The sequence below is a fragment of the Pteropus alecto genome, unplaced genomic scaffold, assembly GCF_000325575.1.
Source record: "Pteropus alecto unplaced genomic scaffold, ASM32557v1 scaffold86, whole genome shotgun sequence".
Lineage (NCBI taxonomy): Eukaryota > Metazoa > Chordata > Mammalia > Chiroptera > Pteropodidae > Pteropus > Pteropus alecto.
This window is the reverse complement of record NW_006442109.1, coordinates 33229058-33243452: the sequence shown is the minus strand read 5'-3', so window position 1 is coordinate 33243452 and position 14395 is coordinate 33229058. Positions and strand designations below refer to the sequence as shown.

Below are 14395 nucleotides of genomic sequence, written 5' to 3'. Positions count from 1 at the left end.
GACTTTCTATGGAGAACAGGGAAGGCCTCCCAACTTGTTCTGAAAATAGCATGAGAGAACAGGGAAAGGAGGACTGACTCGGAGTTTTGTTTTTTATTTTTTGTTTTTTTGACTTGGAGTTTTTATAGTGGTTAGAGTAAGGCTGGAAAGAGGGTTCTGACATGCAGGCGGGCCCTTGGATGGTTCGATCATCTCATCAGTGCCAAATGGGAGAGAGCCTGGGCTTTCTTATCAGCTCGTCCAGATGTGGAGCAAGAGGGAGGAAGGAGGTTTAAAAGGTGTTAGTAGTCAAATATCAAAAAAAAAAATACTCAAAATTTTATTATTTTAGGAATTTGTCTATTTCATCTAATTTATTTAATTTGTTGGCATACAGTTGTTCATAATATTCCCTTATAGTCTTTTTTATTTCTATAAAGTCCATAGTAATGTTCCCTCTTTCATTCCTGATTTTAATAGTCCTTCTCCCTCTCTCTGCTCTCTGTCTAGGTAAAGATCTCTCAATTTTTTTTCGGCCTGTTCAATTCTGCTACTCAGCCCCTCTAGTAAAATTTTTATTTCAGCTATTATACTTTTCAGCTTCATAATTTCTATGTGGTTCTTTTTAAAGATAATGTCTCTCTTTATGGGTCTTCAGGATTCTATGAAATTTCATTCTCCTATTTTCCTGAAGTTCTTTAGAATGGTTTTTTTTTTTTTAGTTTTTGAACATATTTAAAGAGTTGATATAAAGTCTTTGTCTGATAAGTCCAGTGTCCGGGCTTCCTGAGGGAGTTTCTTTTCTCTTTTTCCCTGTATACAGGCCACATTTTCTTGTTTCTTTGCATGACTCATAATTTTTGGTTGAAAACGGGGCATTGTAAGTAATATGTGATAACTCTTTAAATCAGTCTCTTTTCTCTTCCCCCATATTTGTTGCTGTTTGTTGTTGTCTCTTTGCTTAGTGACTTTTCTGGACTAATAACTAGCATACGATTTAACATTTCCAAGAGCTGGGAGGTCACCATCTGATGGCAGCTCGGTGCATTGCTGAATCACTCTTATCAATAGAAATCTCTTCCTGCTACTGAGCCCAAATTCTTTCTCCCATTTTCCCCTTGAACATCTCAAAATAAAGCTATTGTCATTTCTGTGACAGTACTTCCACTATCTGAAGGCTTCTCATAACCCTTTCTAACTCTTCTCCCTAGTTCTGGAAAAAAGGTTGATGCTTTCCCCTGAACATCAGCTCTCTCCTACCTCTAACTGCCACGGCCTGAGCTGTCCTACTGAAACTGAAATCAAGAGGGATCTGGAAAGGCTAGGTGGAAGAAATAGATTCCCTTTGAGCTCACACAAGATCTAATTATCTTTTTTCTAACCCCTTTCCCATGACAAATGAATCCCTGCCCCACTCCTACCCCGTGAATACTACCAGTTAAAAATACATGCATACACACACACACACACGCAAACAGAGAAGAGGTTCAATTTATTGGTTGCTCTTTGGGAAAGGTTATATAGAACATAATTTGAGAGAAACTGAATTCTCGTTACAGATTCGTAAAACTTTGCATTAAACCAAATTAGCTTTTATAAGACTATCAAATCCCCCTCATCCTCATACACAGCAAAGTACCTCAATCATAATCTATATAATCCTCTGTTGTTTTTAAATGATTAAAGCAGATATAATACATAATGCAGTTGATATTAAATATCTTGAGAATGACAAATCAATAGAACTACTTTCACTCTTAAGCATTAACTAGTCATTTATAAATGTTCTGCACATACATTTTTCATTTTAGATTTTCTCCTTAAAAGGACTTGTGAACTATTCATTATTATCTGCTATTTGTTTGTACACACACGTCATGTCTTCCAAATAATATTTAAAATTACACTTAATATTGCCTCAGAAATGTTAACCTTTAAGGAACATTCAGTCAAAAAAATAATAAAAGCTCGGGTCTTGACTCTGTAAAGCATGTTCAGATGTGTCAAGGTTATACTGTTTCCCTCTGACCTGATAAAAGCCTCCAACAGCATATAATGTGCCAGCCTCTTCTTTGCTCACCTCAAAGGAAGTCAAATATGGAGAAAAAAATGCTTGAAATCACAGTGACCAAAGGATTTGAATTAATAATTACATTAAATAACCATAACTTTTTGTTTAACTATTCACATTCCACACAGTGGAAATTATCCTTTCCTCCAGATTTTTCGCTTACATTTTGAACTTTGAAGAACTACAATAACAAAAAACAACTTACAGACTTGCAGGATGTATGTTTTTCTCATTTAATGCCAAGCACAGAGTGTACGTCATAAAATTAATATTTGGTATTTGGCATTAATAGGAAAGACCAAGATAGCAAATATCTTGCCATTAAAAAAATTCTACTATAGTAATGAAAAAACATATCATTACATCATCGATGATTCCAATACAATATGTAATAGATATGGTACTTTCAATAAATGTTGGAAGGCACATTGTACTTGTGCTAGTCTTAATATAGGCACAGTAAGAAAAGCAGACGTTTTCCTCCTTGGCTAGTGCTGTGTTTTTTAGGGCAGTTACGCTGATTATCCCAGTGAAGTTAATTTCGAGGAAATTCTCTTTACTTAAGCCAAATTCGACTTACATGCAAGACTGTGGTACAAGCTACTAAAAGGAGATTACTGCTGCCAACTTAAGTCAAATCTTTTTAACACAATTGCATGCTTGTGGCAGAGTTAAAACAAGAGAAATTCAGTGTCTGCTTGTTCTGAATGTCATTTTTCCTCTCTAGTGTGGTTTTACATTTCCAGCTCTTTCCCCTTTCTCTTCCTCTCCCCCACCCTCAAAATTCTGGCTTAACATTTGAGTGCTTAATTAAATCCATTCTGTGCTTTATTGTTGGAGGATGTAGACGATAGAAAGATGTAGGGCAAGGGCATACAGTGTATACGAAATGCGCAGACTCTGTGTCTGCACAGATTTGCCTAGTGTAGGATCATCAGTAGTGAGTTTAAAAGTTTTAAAATTAGACCCAATATTTTGGGTGTTCGAAATCACTTCTGCCTCAAAGTATGGGTCCTGTTTAGTTGTTAGATGGGTGAACACTGAACCAAAACAAAAATAAAATAAAAACAGCCTCTTTAGTTGCAATGGTCCTGTGAATACTGGAGCCTTGATGGGCAACTGAAACCCAAGTCTTTGGCGTTTTGTTTCCCATGTCGCACATGACTCAGCTAATGAGGTTGAGAAGAGACAAGGCAAAAAGTGTTGGGGGAGGGGTGCAGTTTACAGATAAAACCTCAGGCTTGAAGTGAAGAGGTTAGCCAAACCCAAAATGCAGCAAGGTTTACCCACGTAGAACTTTAGCCATCACATAAATCTTACGTAGGTATTGCAAGTAGCCCAAGTTTAATCAGAGGACAGCCTCTACCAGTAGGTTCTGAATAGCTACAATGTTACAGGATGCCCCAGCAGTAGACAGAGACCTAAGGAACCCAAATGCTCTGATTTCTTACCTGGGGTTTCCTACTAGACCCTCAGAGAGCAAAAGAAGGCCCTTCACATCTCTCCTCGAGGACATTAAACTACTCGTGAGCCAAAAGCAGTCTCCTTTATTTCCTTACCCTCCTCTGCTCTCCAGCTCAAACTCTTACCAATGGCTAAAACAAAGAGACCCAAAACAAACTTCTAGCTAAAATGGAGCAGGTCCTAATCTTAGCCTGGTTCTTTATTGTCAGGTACATTAAGCAGAGGCAGCATCTATATAATACAGGGTTGTGGCTCTCAGAAGCATTACACAGAAATAATGAACTGGGAAAGAAGTGATTATAACCAAATCAAAAGAAAGCTATTAGAACTTTGTACTTACAAGGTTTTCATTTTTTTCCTATCCCTGCATTGGGGGTTCTGAACTACATCTATTGTCCCCGTGAGGGGCAAAGCAAGAAGTGGCTCTTTGAGTTTACCTCACTCATTTGGTTCTGAAAATACACGTTTTAAATCTGGTATTGGGACACAGTTACTTTCAGCAGATCACAGCAACGGCCAAAATTAGTAATTTTTTTGACAATTTCATTTCTCCTCCGTTCGCTTGGGTTCTGGTTAAATATTAGGAAAAACTTGCTGAAGCATGGGTCTCACTGTGTTTTGGGGTTGGCCTTCCAGGACTCTGCACATTTCCCAACTGAATTTTGCTGGGCCCAACTGGTTCTCACACTCGGTCCCTCACTTCTCTCACTCGGTCCCTCACTTCTCTCACTCCTCCATCCTTCTTGCCCCTGCCTTACCAACCTCCCTGCGAGTCTGAAGGGTCTTCTCAAACTGGGAAACACTTACATCCATGATCAAGTGAGTTAATTTAGAACCCTTGGCAAATAGGGGATTAGACTAAAATAGTCACTGAGATCCTAAGCAGGGATGGATCATGGAAAGGAGGAGGAAGGGTGGAAGCAAGCACAGGTTGAAATACCTTTCCCTCGTCTAAGACAGCACTAAAACAGGTCTCTTGCCCTCAGAGTCACCTCTTTCGTTAACATTCATTCTGAAGGGAGACTCTGGTCCCCAGGAGGGCACATGGAAGACAAAGGCGAAACCGGACCACAGCCCTCCCCGCTTGAATGTGCCTCAGGTGGTGTGGGCCTTCTGTGCCGTTCCCTTTGGAAGCAGGTTCATTTAGGTAACAGGAAGTGCCCTCTAGCAGAGACTGTGTTTCCTCTGGTGTCTGCACGCACCCACAGGCACCCAGGCACACTCATGCACACAAACTACACACTAGCAGACGCCTGTCAGGAGACAGCAGGTGGTCCTCCTTGCCTCTCTCTAGGTTTAAGCCAAGTTAGAATCAAGCTGTTCTAGGCCTGGCTCTGGGCCCGCCCGGGGCTGCGTTCCTAGGACAGGCAGGGTGTCCGGGCTTAATCCAAATCGATGGAGATGCAACGACACTGCTTCACTCGCGTGACTCTCTTCTTCTTGGTGGGTGGCTGTAATTCGGGACAGTTGAGTGTGACCATCATGGTGGTAAATTTCTTGGGCTTGCAGAAGGAGCAGGACTGAAAGGAGCCTTCCTCCTTCCGGATGTGCCTGGGGATGTAGAAAGAGTTGCACTGGCCGTAGCAGAAGCGGTTGATGATGGTGCGGCTGTTACAGCCCTCCTCGTGGATGGTCTGCTTGAGGGGCTGGGTTTTGCACCAGTCTCGCTTCAGGTATTTGCGCTCAGTCACATGCAGGGCCTCCTGGCTGGACTCCAGCACCTCCTCCCCCGGCATGGCAGTGCCACGCCCTTGGCCCCGCCCCCGGTTCCTGGAGCCCGGCTGCTGGGGAGACTGAGTCTGCTCTGAGTCATTATGCTGGGCCTTGTCTGGCGGGGGAATGGCACCCTGCGACCCCTTCTTTTTCCCTTCAGCAGCTGGCAGCAGCGTCCCCAAGAGGAGAAGCAGGGCTCCTACAGCGTAGGCAGTGCGGCTCATGCTGAAGGAAGGAAACAGAGGAGGAGACATGAAATACGGAAGAGTTAATTAGTCAAAACATTAATACAGCCATGTGCTGCACAACAACTTTTTGTTTGATGTCGGACTGCATGAACAACAGTGGTCCCATACGATTACCATGGAGCTGAAAAATTCTTATTGTCTAGTGACACAGTAGCTGTTGTGACAGAGCCCAGCATATAACTCAGGTGTTTGTGGTGATGCTGATGTAAACAAACCACCTGCTGTGCTGCCAGTCATATAAAAATGTAGCACATACAATTATGTACAGTACATGGTATTTGAAAATTATATTAAACAATTATGGTAGTGGTTTATGTATTTACTACACCATATACTTTACTGTTATTTTAGAGTACACCCTTTCTATTTATGAAAAAGAAAGTTTCCTATGAAACAGTATGCTGTGTTACACAGGAAGCAACCTCATACATGTCATGATTATTACATCTCTTGATTGAGCCATTTTCTCTTGTGCTTCAAGGATTTAATCTCGTGTTGTTCTGTTCAGTAACATGCTATACCATACAGTGTAGGTGTGCAGTAGGCTAGACTATCTAGTTTTATGTCATTGTGATGTTCGCACAATGACAAAATCGCCTAATATATCCCATTGTTAAGCGCTGCAAGTAGCAGCTAACATTTTATCAGGCACTTGTTAAACATTTTATGTAAAATATTTCATTTACTTCTCACAATATCTCTATGAATTAAGTACTATTATTCTCATTACCCTCCGAGCCATCAGGCTATGAGGTCGCTTGCCCAGGGTCACACAGCAAATAAGCCAAGATTTGAACTCAGCCAGGGCCCATGTCTTCGTGGCATGGTCCTGGCTTGACACTAACTACATTTGACTTTGTATTATGGTCACTTAACTGTATTCATTCTGGTATTTGACAATATTTAGTAAGTTCCTACTATTTCAATGCTGGATCACCTTGTACATCTTTGGGGAAAGTTATTTTCTATTTCGTTTTATAGCAAAGATGAATCAGCCTCATTGCCTAGAGGGCTGCCAGGAAAGTCGCTGAGTCTTTTCTCCCCAACTAGCCTGAGTGCTTCCTGAGTTGTGCCTTGTTCAGTTGGTTGGATGCTTGTGAGATGCTCACTGTTACCAGGCATTGGAAGGAGACTGGTGGACTGGTGGAGACCAGAAAGTACTTGACAGAGGGAGAATACTTCACAGAAAGAGCATTAGACAAAAAAGTCAAGACTGAGTTTTTATTTGAAATCCTGGGGTAACTACTTGCTATCTGACCTGAGGAAAATCACCTTACTTCTCAATAAACAATTTCGCTTAAGCAAAGCTACAAATACCTCATCTCCCCAGATAGATTGTTCGGATCAAATTTGATGTAAAAGTGAAAGCAGTTTGAGAACTAACAATATAGTAGTACTGCAGACAAATGAATTACTTTACCAGAAAGATCTCATAACTCAGAAAGACTTCTAACTTTTTCTTAATTTTAATCTGAGAACAGATATTCATTATGTCATTCTTTATACTATGATCTAGATTTTTTTACTTTATATGGTGAAATACATCATTGACATGTGTGTGTACATAAAATTGAGAAGGTAGAAAATGGGCACAAGAGAACAGGTATGTACAAACTCACGAATAAATGCCGTAGACATGTTGACTATATTAATGACAATGAATTACTGTGGACAGGTCTGGAGTTAGATATGGGTCAGAAAGGGAAGTGGCATATAAACAATGACAAAAAAAAAAAGGGAAAAGGCAAAAGGAAAACAGTCCAAAAAACAAACAAACAAACAAAAAAACAGTAAAATAAGAATGGAGAGAGAAAAAAATGAAGTTAGGAATGTAAATCAGAGAAAAAAGGACTACTACTCTAGGTAGGGAGTTCAGGGAAGGTAGGGCAGACAGAGAAGGAGGAGTAAAAGCCTGTTTTTATAAATAAGAGTGCAAGAGAGAAGCATCAGACTATTAGGAACAGTACTTCTCAAACCCGAATGTGCAGGCATTCACCTGGGGACATTGTTAAAATGCAGATTCTCATTCACTAGGTCTTCCTCTCTAACAAGTTTTGAGTAGCAAGGCCTGTAGCACTTGTAGCCATGGAGTACAGAAGGACTTACTAAAATGTGGAAGGATTTTCTTTTCCATGAGTGCACCCTCCTTCCTCAGGCCATCACACCAAATCTGACCTGAGTTCTGAGGCTTCCCCTGCCCCTAACCCCATCCCCACCATGGTTTTCCGAATTAAGGACACAGCTGTGAAGCACTTATTTCCCAGCTTTCTTCTGAACACCAGTGTTACACGTGATAACCGGGAAGTGCAATTTAATAGTAATCTTATTGTGGCCCCCCAAGGAGCTGTACAAGTAGGTATTATTAACAAGAGCAATTACCTTTCAAAGACAAAGGCAGTGTGGCATCTACATTCTCTATGGGACAGCCCCTGTAAGTAAAAACCATGCAACCCTAAAGATAGTTTCAAATTAGGATAATTAAATATTAAATTTAAAATATCCTCAAATGGCACCATCTTCCCAACATTAACCTAATATTGTTGGGCAAATTCAAGTTTGGAGCTGATAATGTGACGTTTAGCTCTTTGCTCTGACTGCAGATGCCCTGGCTTTTGTCAGTTTATGTTACAACATCCCTGTTCTTTAAACAGAGTCTTTTTTGCCTCAACAACAAAAAAATTAATTTCCTTGTTTTGTCTTAAAAAAAAAAAAATCACTCATGAAAAAAGTCCAGTTATAAAACAGTGCTGACTTTCTCCAGAGACCAGGATAACTTGAGCCATGACAATTTAGTCTCCTAAGCAAATATATAGTGAATTTGAGAAGCTTTCACAAGTTTCTGCTATTTGTTTAAACTAAAATGCAGTCTCTGCCCATTTCAAAGAGGAGCACATAAGACAGCCCTAGGCCTACACCCACGATCTTCCCCCATCCCTACTGAAACTGGCCTCCAGGACAGTTCAGCCCTCCTAGGGCAAGACCCCCAGAGCCCACAACACAGGAGCCAATCTGAGATTGACCGGGAATGTACGTTGACTACATATGACAGGTTCACATAATGAGGCCATCCCCTCCCACAAACATCTGTCCAAAAATGCATTTTTTTTTTTCTGCAGACCAACTTAGGACCTCCTTTACACTCAGCTTTCCCTTCCTGGCATTTTCACATCTGTGATTAAATAAATACCTAGTCTGAGTCATGAGGGCTTACTCATCACCTTATCCTCATTGTCTGGCACACAGTAGGTGCTCTTAAATGAATGACTGTCACAGACCATATTGATTTGCACAGTTTCTATTCTTTGCATTTTAAAATGCCTTCCCACATACCAGTGACAGCACAGCCAATAGCAACCCTTTTGTTCTGACCCTCAGTATAGCAAACTCCTTATAGTCCAGGGAGCTTCTTGATATTTGCCTTCCTTTTTCTAGAAAAACTCCAAAAACCCACTAATTTTTACCCAGTCTCATGCAGAATGCTGCGGGTTTTAAATTCTAATTGAAGCCATTGTATTCTCTATGGCAGAAACCAATAATAAAGAAGTAAATCCAAAATTAGTCAAATGTGGTTTTCAGTCTTAGTTTGGACAGACTTCCTATTCCAATGAGAACACGTGTACCCCATAAGCCAAAGGGGTCTAGAGTGAAAGGTTGTTTTGTATTTTTTTATTAAAAAGAAACATAAATTTTTCTCAAAATAAGATTTATTAGATGTAGAGCAATTACGAAATGGTTTTTCTTTTTTAAAAAGCCAACTCTTCAAAGATCTTCAGTGCTTATTGTGAGATTTTTGAATAATTAATTACTTAATTGGAAGTAAAGTAAAAATTGACTTCAGGAATCTCAGTCAACAAGAGACCTCAGGTTTTCAGAGAACAGCAGTTCTCCTAGGGACTCTGCATATTCCACATGAGTAAGAGTGAGGGGGATGAGGACTATAATTAGTACTGGAACCAGGGCTCTGTCAAGTCATTGCGGTCAGTCGCCCAACCTCCCCCCACACCAAACTGTCTTGATTACTCAGTGAAGGAAACAGAACTGTTTTGCTCTTGAAATCCCATTTGTATTGCCACCAAATAATCTGCATTATGTAAGTATCAAAGACATGGAGAGAGTCAAGACGATGTAAATTCCCTGAGGACAATTATTTTCCCCATTAACACCTAGCAGAGTGCCCCATCATCAAAACTCAATCCAAATGCTAATCCAGATTTAGGCTCCTATGAATTATCACCCATGTTCAACCATGAGCGGAAAACAGTTTTAATAATTTGCATTCATGATATGACTCACTCACATCATTAAATTAAAGCTGCATCTCATGAATCCAGAGTGCATAGTGACACCCACAAAGACCTCCCTTGATTCTCCCTTACTGTGTTCTTTTCAAATCCTGCCTCAACTTCCCCTTAATGCATTCTCCTCTAAGTAATGTGATCATATTTTCATGGTGAGCTTTCTCTGCAACTGTTCCCCAGCAGCAAGACCCACTCCACCCCCCACCTTTTTTTCTCCCTTTACCACTGTCCTCCCCTCCAATCCACTCGACTCAGAGGACATAGATGCTCTCACAGAAGGCCTTCTCTACCTGACGCTTTCCTTCAAGTTTTCCTTAGTGATCAAGAGCAAACATCTGCACGCAAGAGAAACCAAATTAGCTACCTCAGCCCTGTGCAGGTCAGGGTGATTTATTCTAATCTTCACAAGTCTCTAAGAACACATCAGCTAATTCTGGGGAATCAGAAATAAAAATGCTATGTGTGACCAGTTTGCAATGGTCTTGATGTCTTTGGGAACGTTTAGGCCAGCTCCTTTCCACACTCTTCTTGCCATATTTCTCATTTTAGCTAACCAACCTGCTTATAATCAGTTAAATGGAGTGCTGAGTGGGAATTACAGTGAAGAGACAATGGTCAGCAAGCCAGATGTCTGTGCCTCAACATCCGATCAATTCCTCCTGATGAATTAAGTTTCAGAAAGACATTCAACAGGCACAGCATCAAATTATTCTCCCAGCATAAAAAATATGCTTTAGAATGATTTGGTTTTAAAATAATCTACTCCTTTTTCTCAGAACTAAATCTTTGAGAACGGCAAAGGTTATTTTTATTTTGATCTTTACTTTTTAAAAAGGTAGCCAACTTTTAAACTTAAATAAATAATTTCTTAAGACTATACTGGGTTGATTTTATTTTTTTCAGTTGCACCGAGAAGATAAGAGTTGATGGTTGGCAAACTATTAGAGCATAAAAGTCTCATCCTGAACGGATTGCAAGTAGCCTAACCACAACCTCCCAATTTTGAATACCATTCAAGCTAAAATAGGCTGGGGCCCAACATGGCATAGGGCAGGGAGGAGACCACCTGGTAGTTAAATATCTCAGGAACTCCATGTTCATTGTAAGATTTTTTGGTGAAATTAACGATTGTATACAATTCTTGCAATCAACAGGAAACAAGTTAGAAAGTAATGAATATTAAATGTTCACTGAGCAGCACTATGGACAGCCAGCCTGCCAAGTTATAGGTTCTGTCTTGGAGTGAAAGATGTGTGTTAGTCTCTGTGTATGTGAAATTTGGGATTTAATTTCAGAACCACTTGTAAAATATTTCGATGGTGTATTATGATACTGCCTCTCCTAATACCACAACTAATAACAAGAATTATCTACATTTTTGAACCTTTACTATGCCTGGCATTATGTTAAATTCTGATCAAATTTTATCATTTATTTTTCACAACAAAATATGAGGTAGATATATGATTGTCTTTCTTCAACATCAGGGAATCCAGACTCAGAAAAGTTAGAAATCTGTCCAAGATCACACAGCTCCCAAGCAGAAGAGTTAGGGTTTGAGCCCAGTGCTATCCTGTCCCCAAATACATGTCCTTAACCATTATTCTATGGACAGACACCCAGCACAGTATTTAACAAAAGACACACAGACTTGTTTCTAATGCAATAAAGTTGAAAGAATATCATAATTTAAATAATTATCTATTTTGTACCTTCATGTTCACATGTGAAGAAAAAAATTTCTCTTGTCCCAGTAATTACTGTTATACTTTGCATTTCTAAGAGCATATGTTAAAAAGAAGAAAATTCCTTGCAGATGTACGACATGGGCTGGTAACACTTGCCAGATCTATGTCTTTCAGTAGATGCTACAGACACTTCTCCTACCTCCTCCCACTTTCCTTTCCATAAAAGGTTTTTGTCCTTTACTCTCTGTTCTAGGACATGCTCCACAGCTTTGCCGCTGACAAGCATTTCTTAGGAGAGGGGTCTCTGGCATAAAATTTCTTCTCGGCTTTATATCACTTTTAATACTTAAACATTAAGACTGAGAGCTTCAGTCAGAAGACAAGGCATATGGCTCTCATTCAGAGATGTGGGGACTTAATAACTTTCTATTCTTCCCTGTGTAATCACTCACCTAAAGACTATGAGCCAACTTGGATTTTCTACAGATCGTTTCACTCAAAATGAACTTTTAATAGGAAATTTGTGAAATTACGAAGTTTACAAAGACTAATTCCTACAACACCTGAGGTTACACACACACGCGCGCACACACACACACACACACAGCAACTATAAAGAACACTTAAATAACTAACCATTGGAGAGTGTAATTTATCCAGTGATAATACTCAAATCATCTACTGCTGTAGACTTCGGTGTGCCAAGGAGAAGGTGAGAATCTGTAGTTTTCTTAATATCTTCCCCTCATTGCTTTGAAAAATTCATCCCTTCAAGTCCCCATGCCCCTCTTCCAAAAAAAAAAAGTCGGGGGAAGGGTAGGAAAGAAAAAGGGCTAGAAAGCTCTGGGGTGAAAGAAGACTCCTTACTCTCGAAAGAGGGTTATCTTAACCTTTTCTCCGCTATTTAACTTGTGTGCACAGATAGGAGGAAACAACTACTCTGGGGCCCCGGGACAGTTTAAGTTCCTAGTGATTCACTTAAGACAATAGATTCTTTTAATCAAGTAGTGTCCTGGCACCACCTCGAAGGGGAACATAAACAGACGCGCACACCGCTCGGATCTGCTCTTTCTAGCAGGAGATCCAATTACCTACTGATGGTCGCCCCTATGCCCTTGTACCAATTTTAAGAAGAGATTTTAACCCCTAACTTCGAGGCTATATTTCTGTCTAAAAGAGCCGGGGTTCAGAGTCGACAGGGAAGGAGAAGGCGGCAGCCAGGTTCGACCGGGGAGCCCATTTCAGGCCATCTCCGGGAGCGCGGGAAGGGCTTAATGCAGTCTTGGTCACCTTCTGACTGACCCCCACTTCGCCGGGGACGGTCGCCGGAGCCCGGTGCGGGGAAACACCAGGCTAGGTGTCCCCAAAGCGGAGCTGGGATCTGAAGACAATGCGAAGCCAGAGCTGTGGTGCGCCCGCTATTCTCAAGCCTAAAGTCTACAAATAACTCTGGCTGATGAGGTGACAGCCCGATGTCCCTCCGCCCCTGGCCTCGCTCCGCAAGCTGCAGAGGTCAGCGGGGTGAGCAAGGCGGCGAGCGAGGACGAGGGACGACCAGAGCCTCGGAGCCTGAGACCAGCCTCCCACCACCGGCCTCGCGTGGTCCATCGTTAGGCGCAGCGACGCTAAGCAAGGATCCCTAATACACAAACTAAGGGGTACCCGCGGAAGTGGAACCCGGCGAATTGTCGCTGACCGGCGCCTGGGGGTCCGCCGTTCAGCCGAGGCGGCCGTGGGACCGGGAGACGCCTAGAACAGAGAGCCGAGCGCCCACAAGTGCGCGGCCAGGACGTGGGTGTGCGTGGTGTGAGCTCCGAGGGCTCGCTGAACTCCGTGTCTGGGACCGACGGTTCCATCGCCCGAACCTCGGTCTTCCACTACGGCCGAATCCCGCGCCTCTGTTCTTGCAAGAGCCTCCATCTCACCTTGAGGATGGGCAAATGGGCCCAATCGCTGATTCTTCGGATCCTCCAGCCCGCGGCAGGATCACTCACGCCACTCCAACAGGAGCCCCCAGACGTCCCCAGCCCCAGCGCCCCACCTCAAACACATGAGACCCTCTCAGCATAACTTGCTCCGCGGTCCGCGGCAGAGATGCAGGTCCCCGCTGCTCCCCACTGCTTCCGCTCACTAGCCTTCTGCTCCCGCGCTCACGGCACTGGGACCGCGCGCCCTCGCCTTGCGGGCGCGGCTGGCAGGCGCGGCTGCCTCAAGCACCAGAAGCACGTTTAGCGGGGCTTTGGGAGGAAAAAATGGGACGCAGGGCTATAGCTCTCGTTCTTGACATCCTCTTTCCCAGTCTTTCCCTGCAGACCGCGCAAGGTGATATCGCCGCAGCCCAGACCTTGGCAGGAAGGACCCGGCGATGGTTCTTCATGATTCGCCCCAGGGGACCGCGGGTCCTCGGCCTGCGCTCACAGAGTGCTGTCGCGCGTCTGCAAGGAGCGGAACGCTGGAGTCGTTTTGCAAACCTCTGCGCGAGCGCGCGCACGCACACGCGCACACACACACAAACACATACACACACACCCCCTCTGACCCGCGCCTCTGCGCTCACCTGTCAGTGCGGCGGGTCGTCTGGACCTGCGCTCTCGACGCGTGGCTTGGTGTGCGGCCGCGGCCGGAGCCTGCGAGGCTCGGCGCGGGGTTAGCCGGGCGGAGAGTAACGCTCTCGCCTCACACTGGGTCGCCCGGTCCGCGGAGGGCGCACCGAGTGCGGGGCATCGCGCAGTCTCCCGTTTAAATGCCGGCAGCAGAGCGCGGCGCCCGGGGCCGCGCCTCTCCATTGGCCAGGCGCCGCCGCCGCCGCGGGACCCGCTATCCACCCACTTTCCCGGTACTGCCCCCGCCCCCCGCACCCCTCCTGCCTCGCCGCGGGGTCCTCTCTCCGCCTGCCTCGCCTCTTTGTCTGCTCCCCCCGCCCAGGGCTGCTGG

The 14395-nt window shown here is 43.4% G+C and overlaps 1 protein-coding gene across 1 annotated transcript; it reads right to left on the bottom strand.

The window, feature by feature from the left end:
• Positions 1–1452: 1452 nt before the first annotated feature.
• GREM1 (gremlin 1, DAN family BMP antagonist) lies at positions 1453–14176 on the bottom strand. The gene is made up of 2 exons (XM_006920523.3): positions 14019–14176; positions 1453–5452 (listed from the first exon to the last, which is right to left on the bottom strand). The coding sequence occupies exon 2, from the start codon at positions 5449–5451 to the stop codon at positions 4897–4899; it is 555 nt and encodes a 184-aa protein (XP_006920585.1). The 5' UTR covers position 5452; positions 14019–14176; the 3' UTR covers positions 1453–4896.
• Between the last annotated feature and the right edge of the window lie 219 nt (positions 14177–14395).

Excerpts from the sequence above, each read along its gene's own strand:
- GREM1 (XM_006920523.3), bottom strand. The coding sequence starts at position 5,451 with ATGAGCCGCACTGCCTACGCTGTAGGAGCCCTGCTTCTCCTCTTGGGG.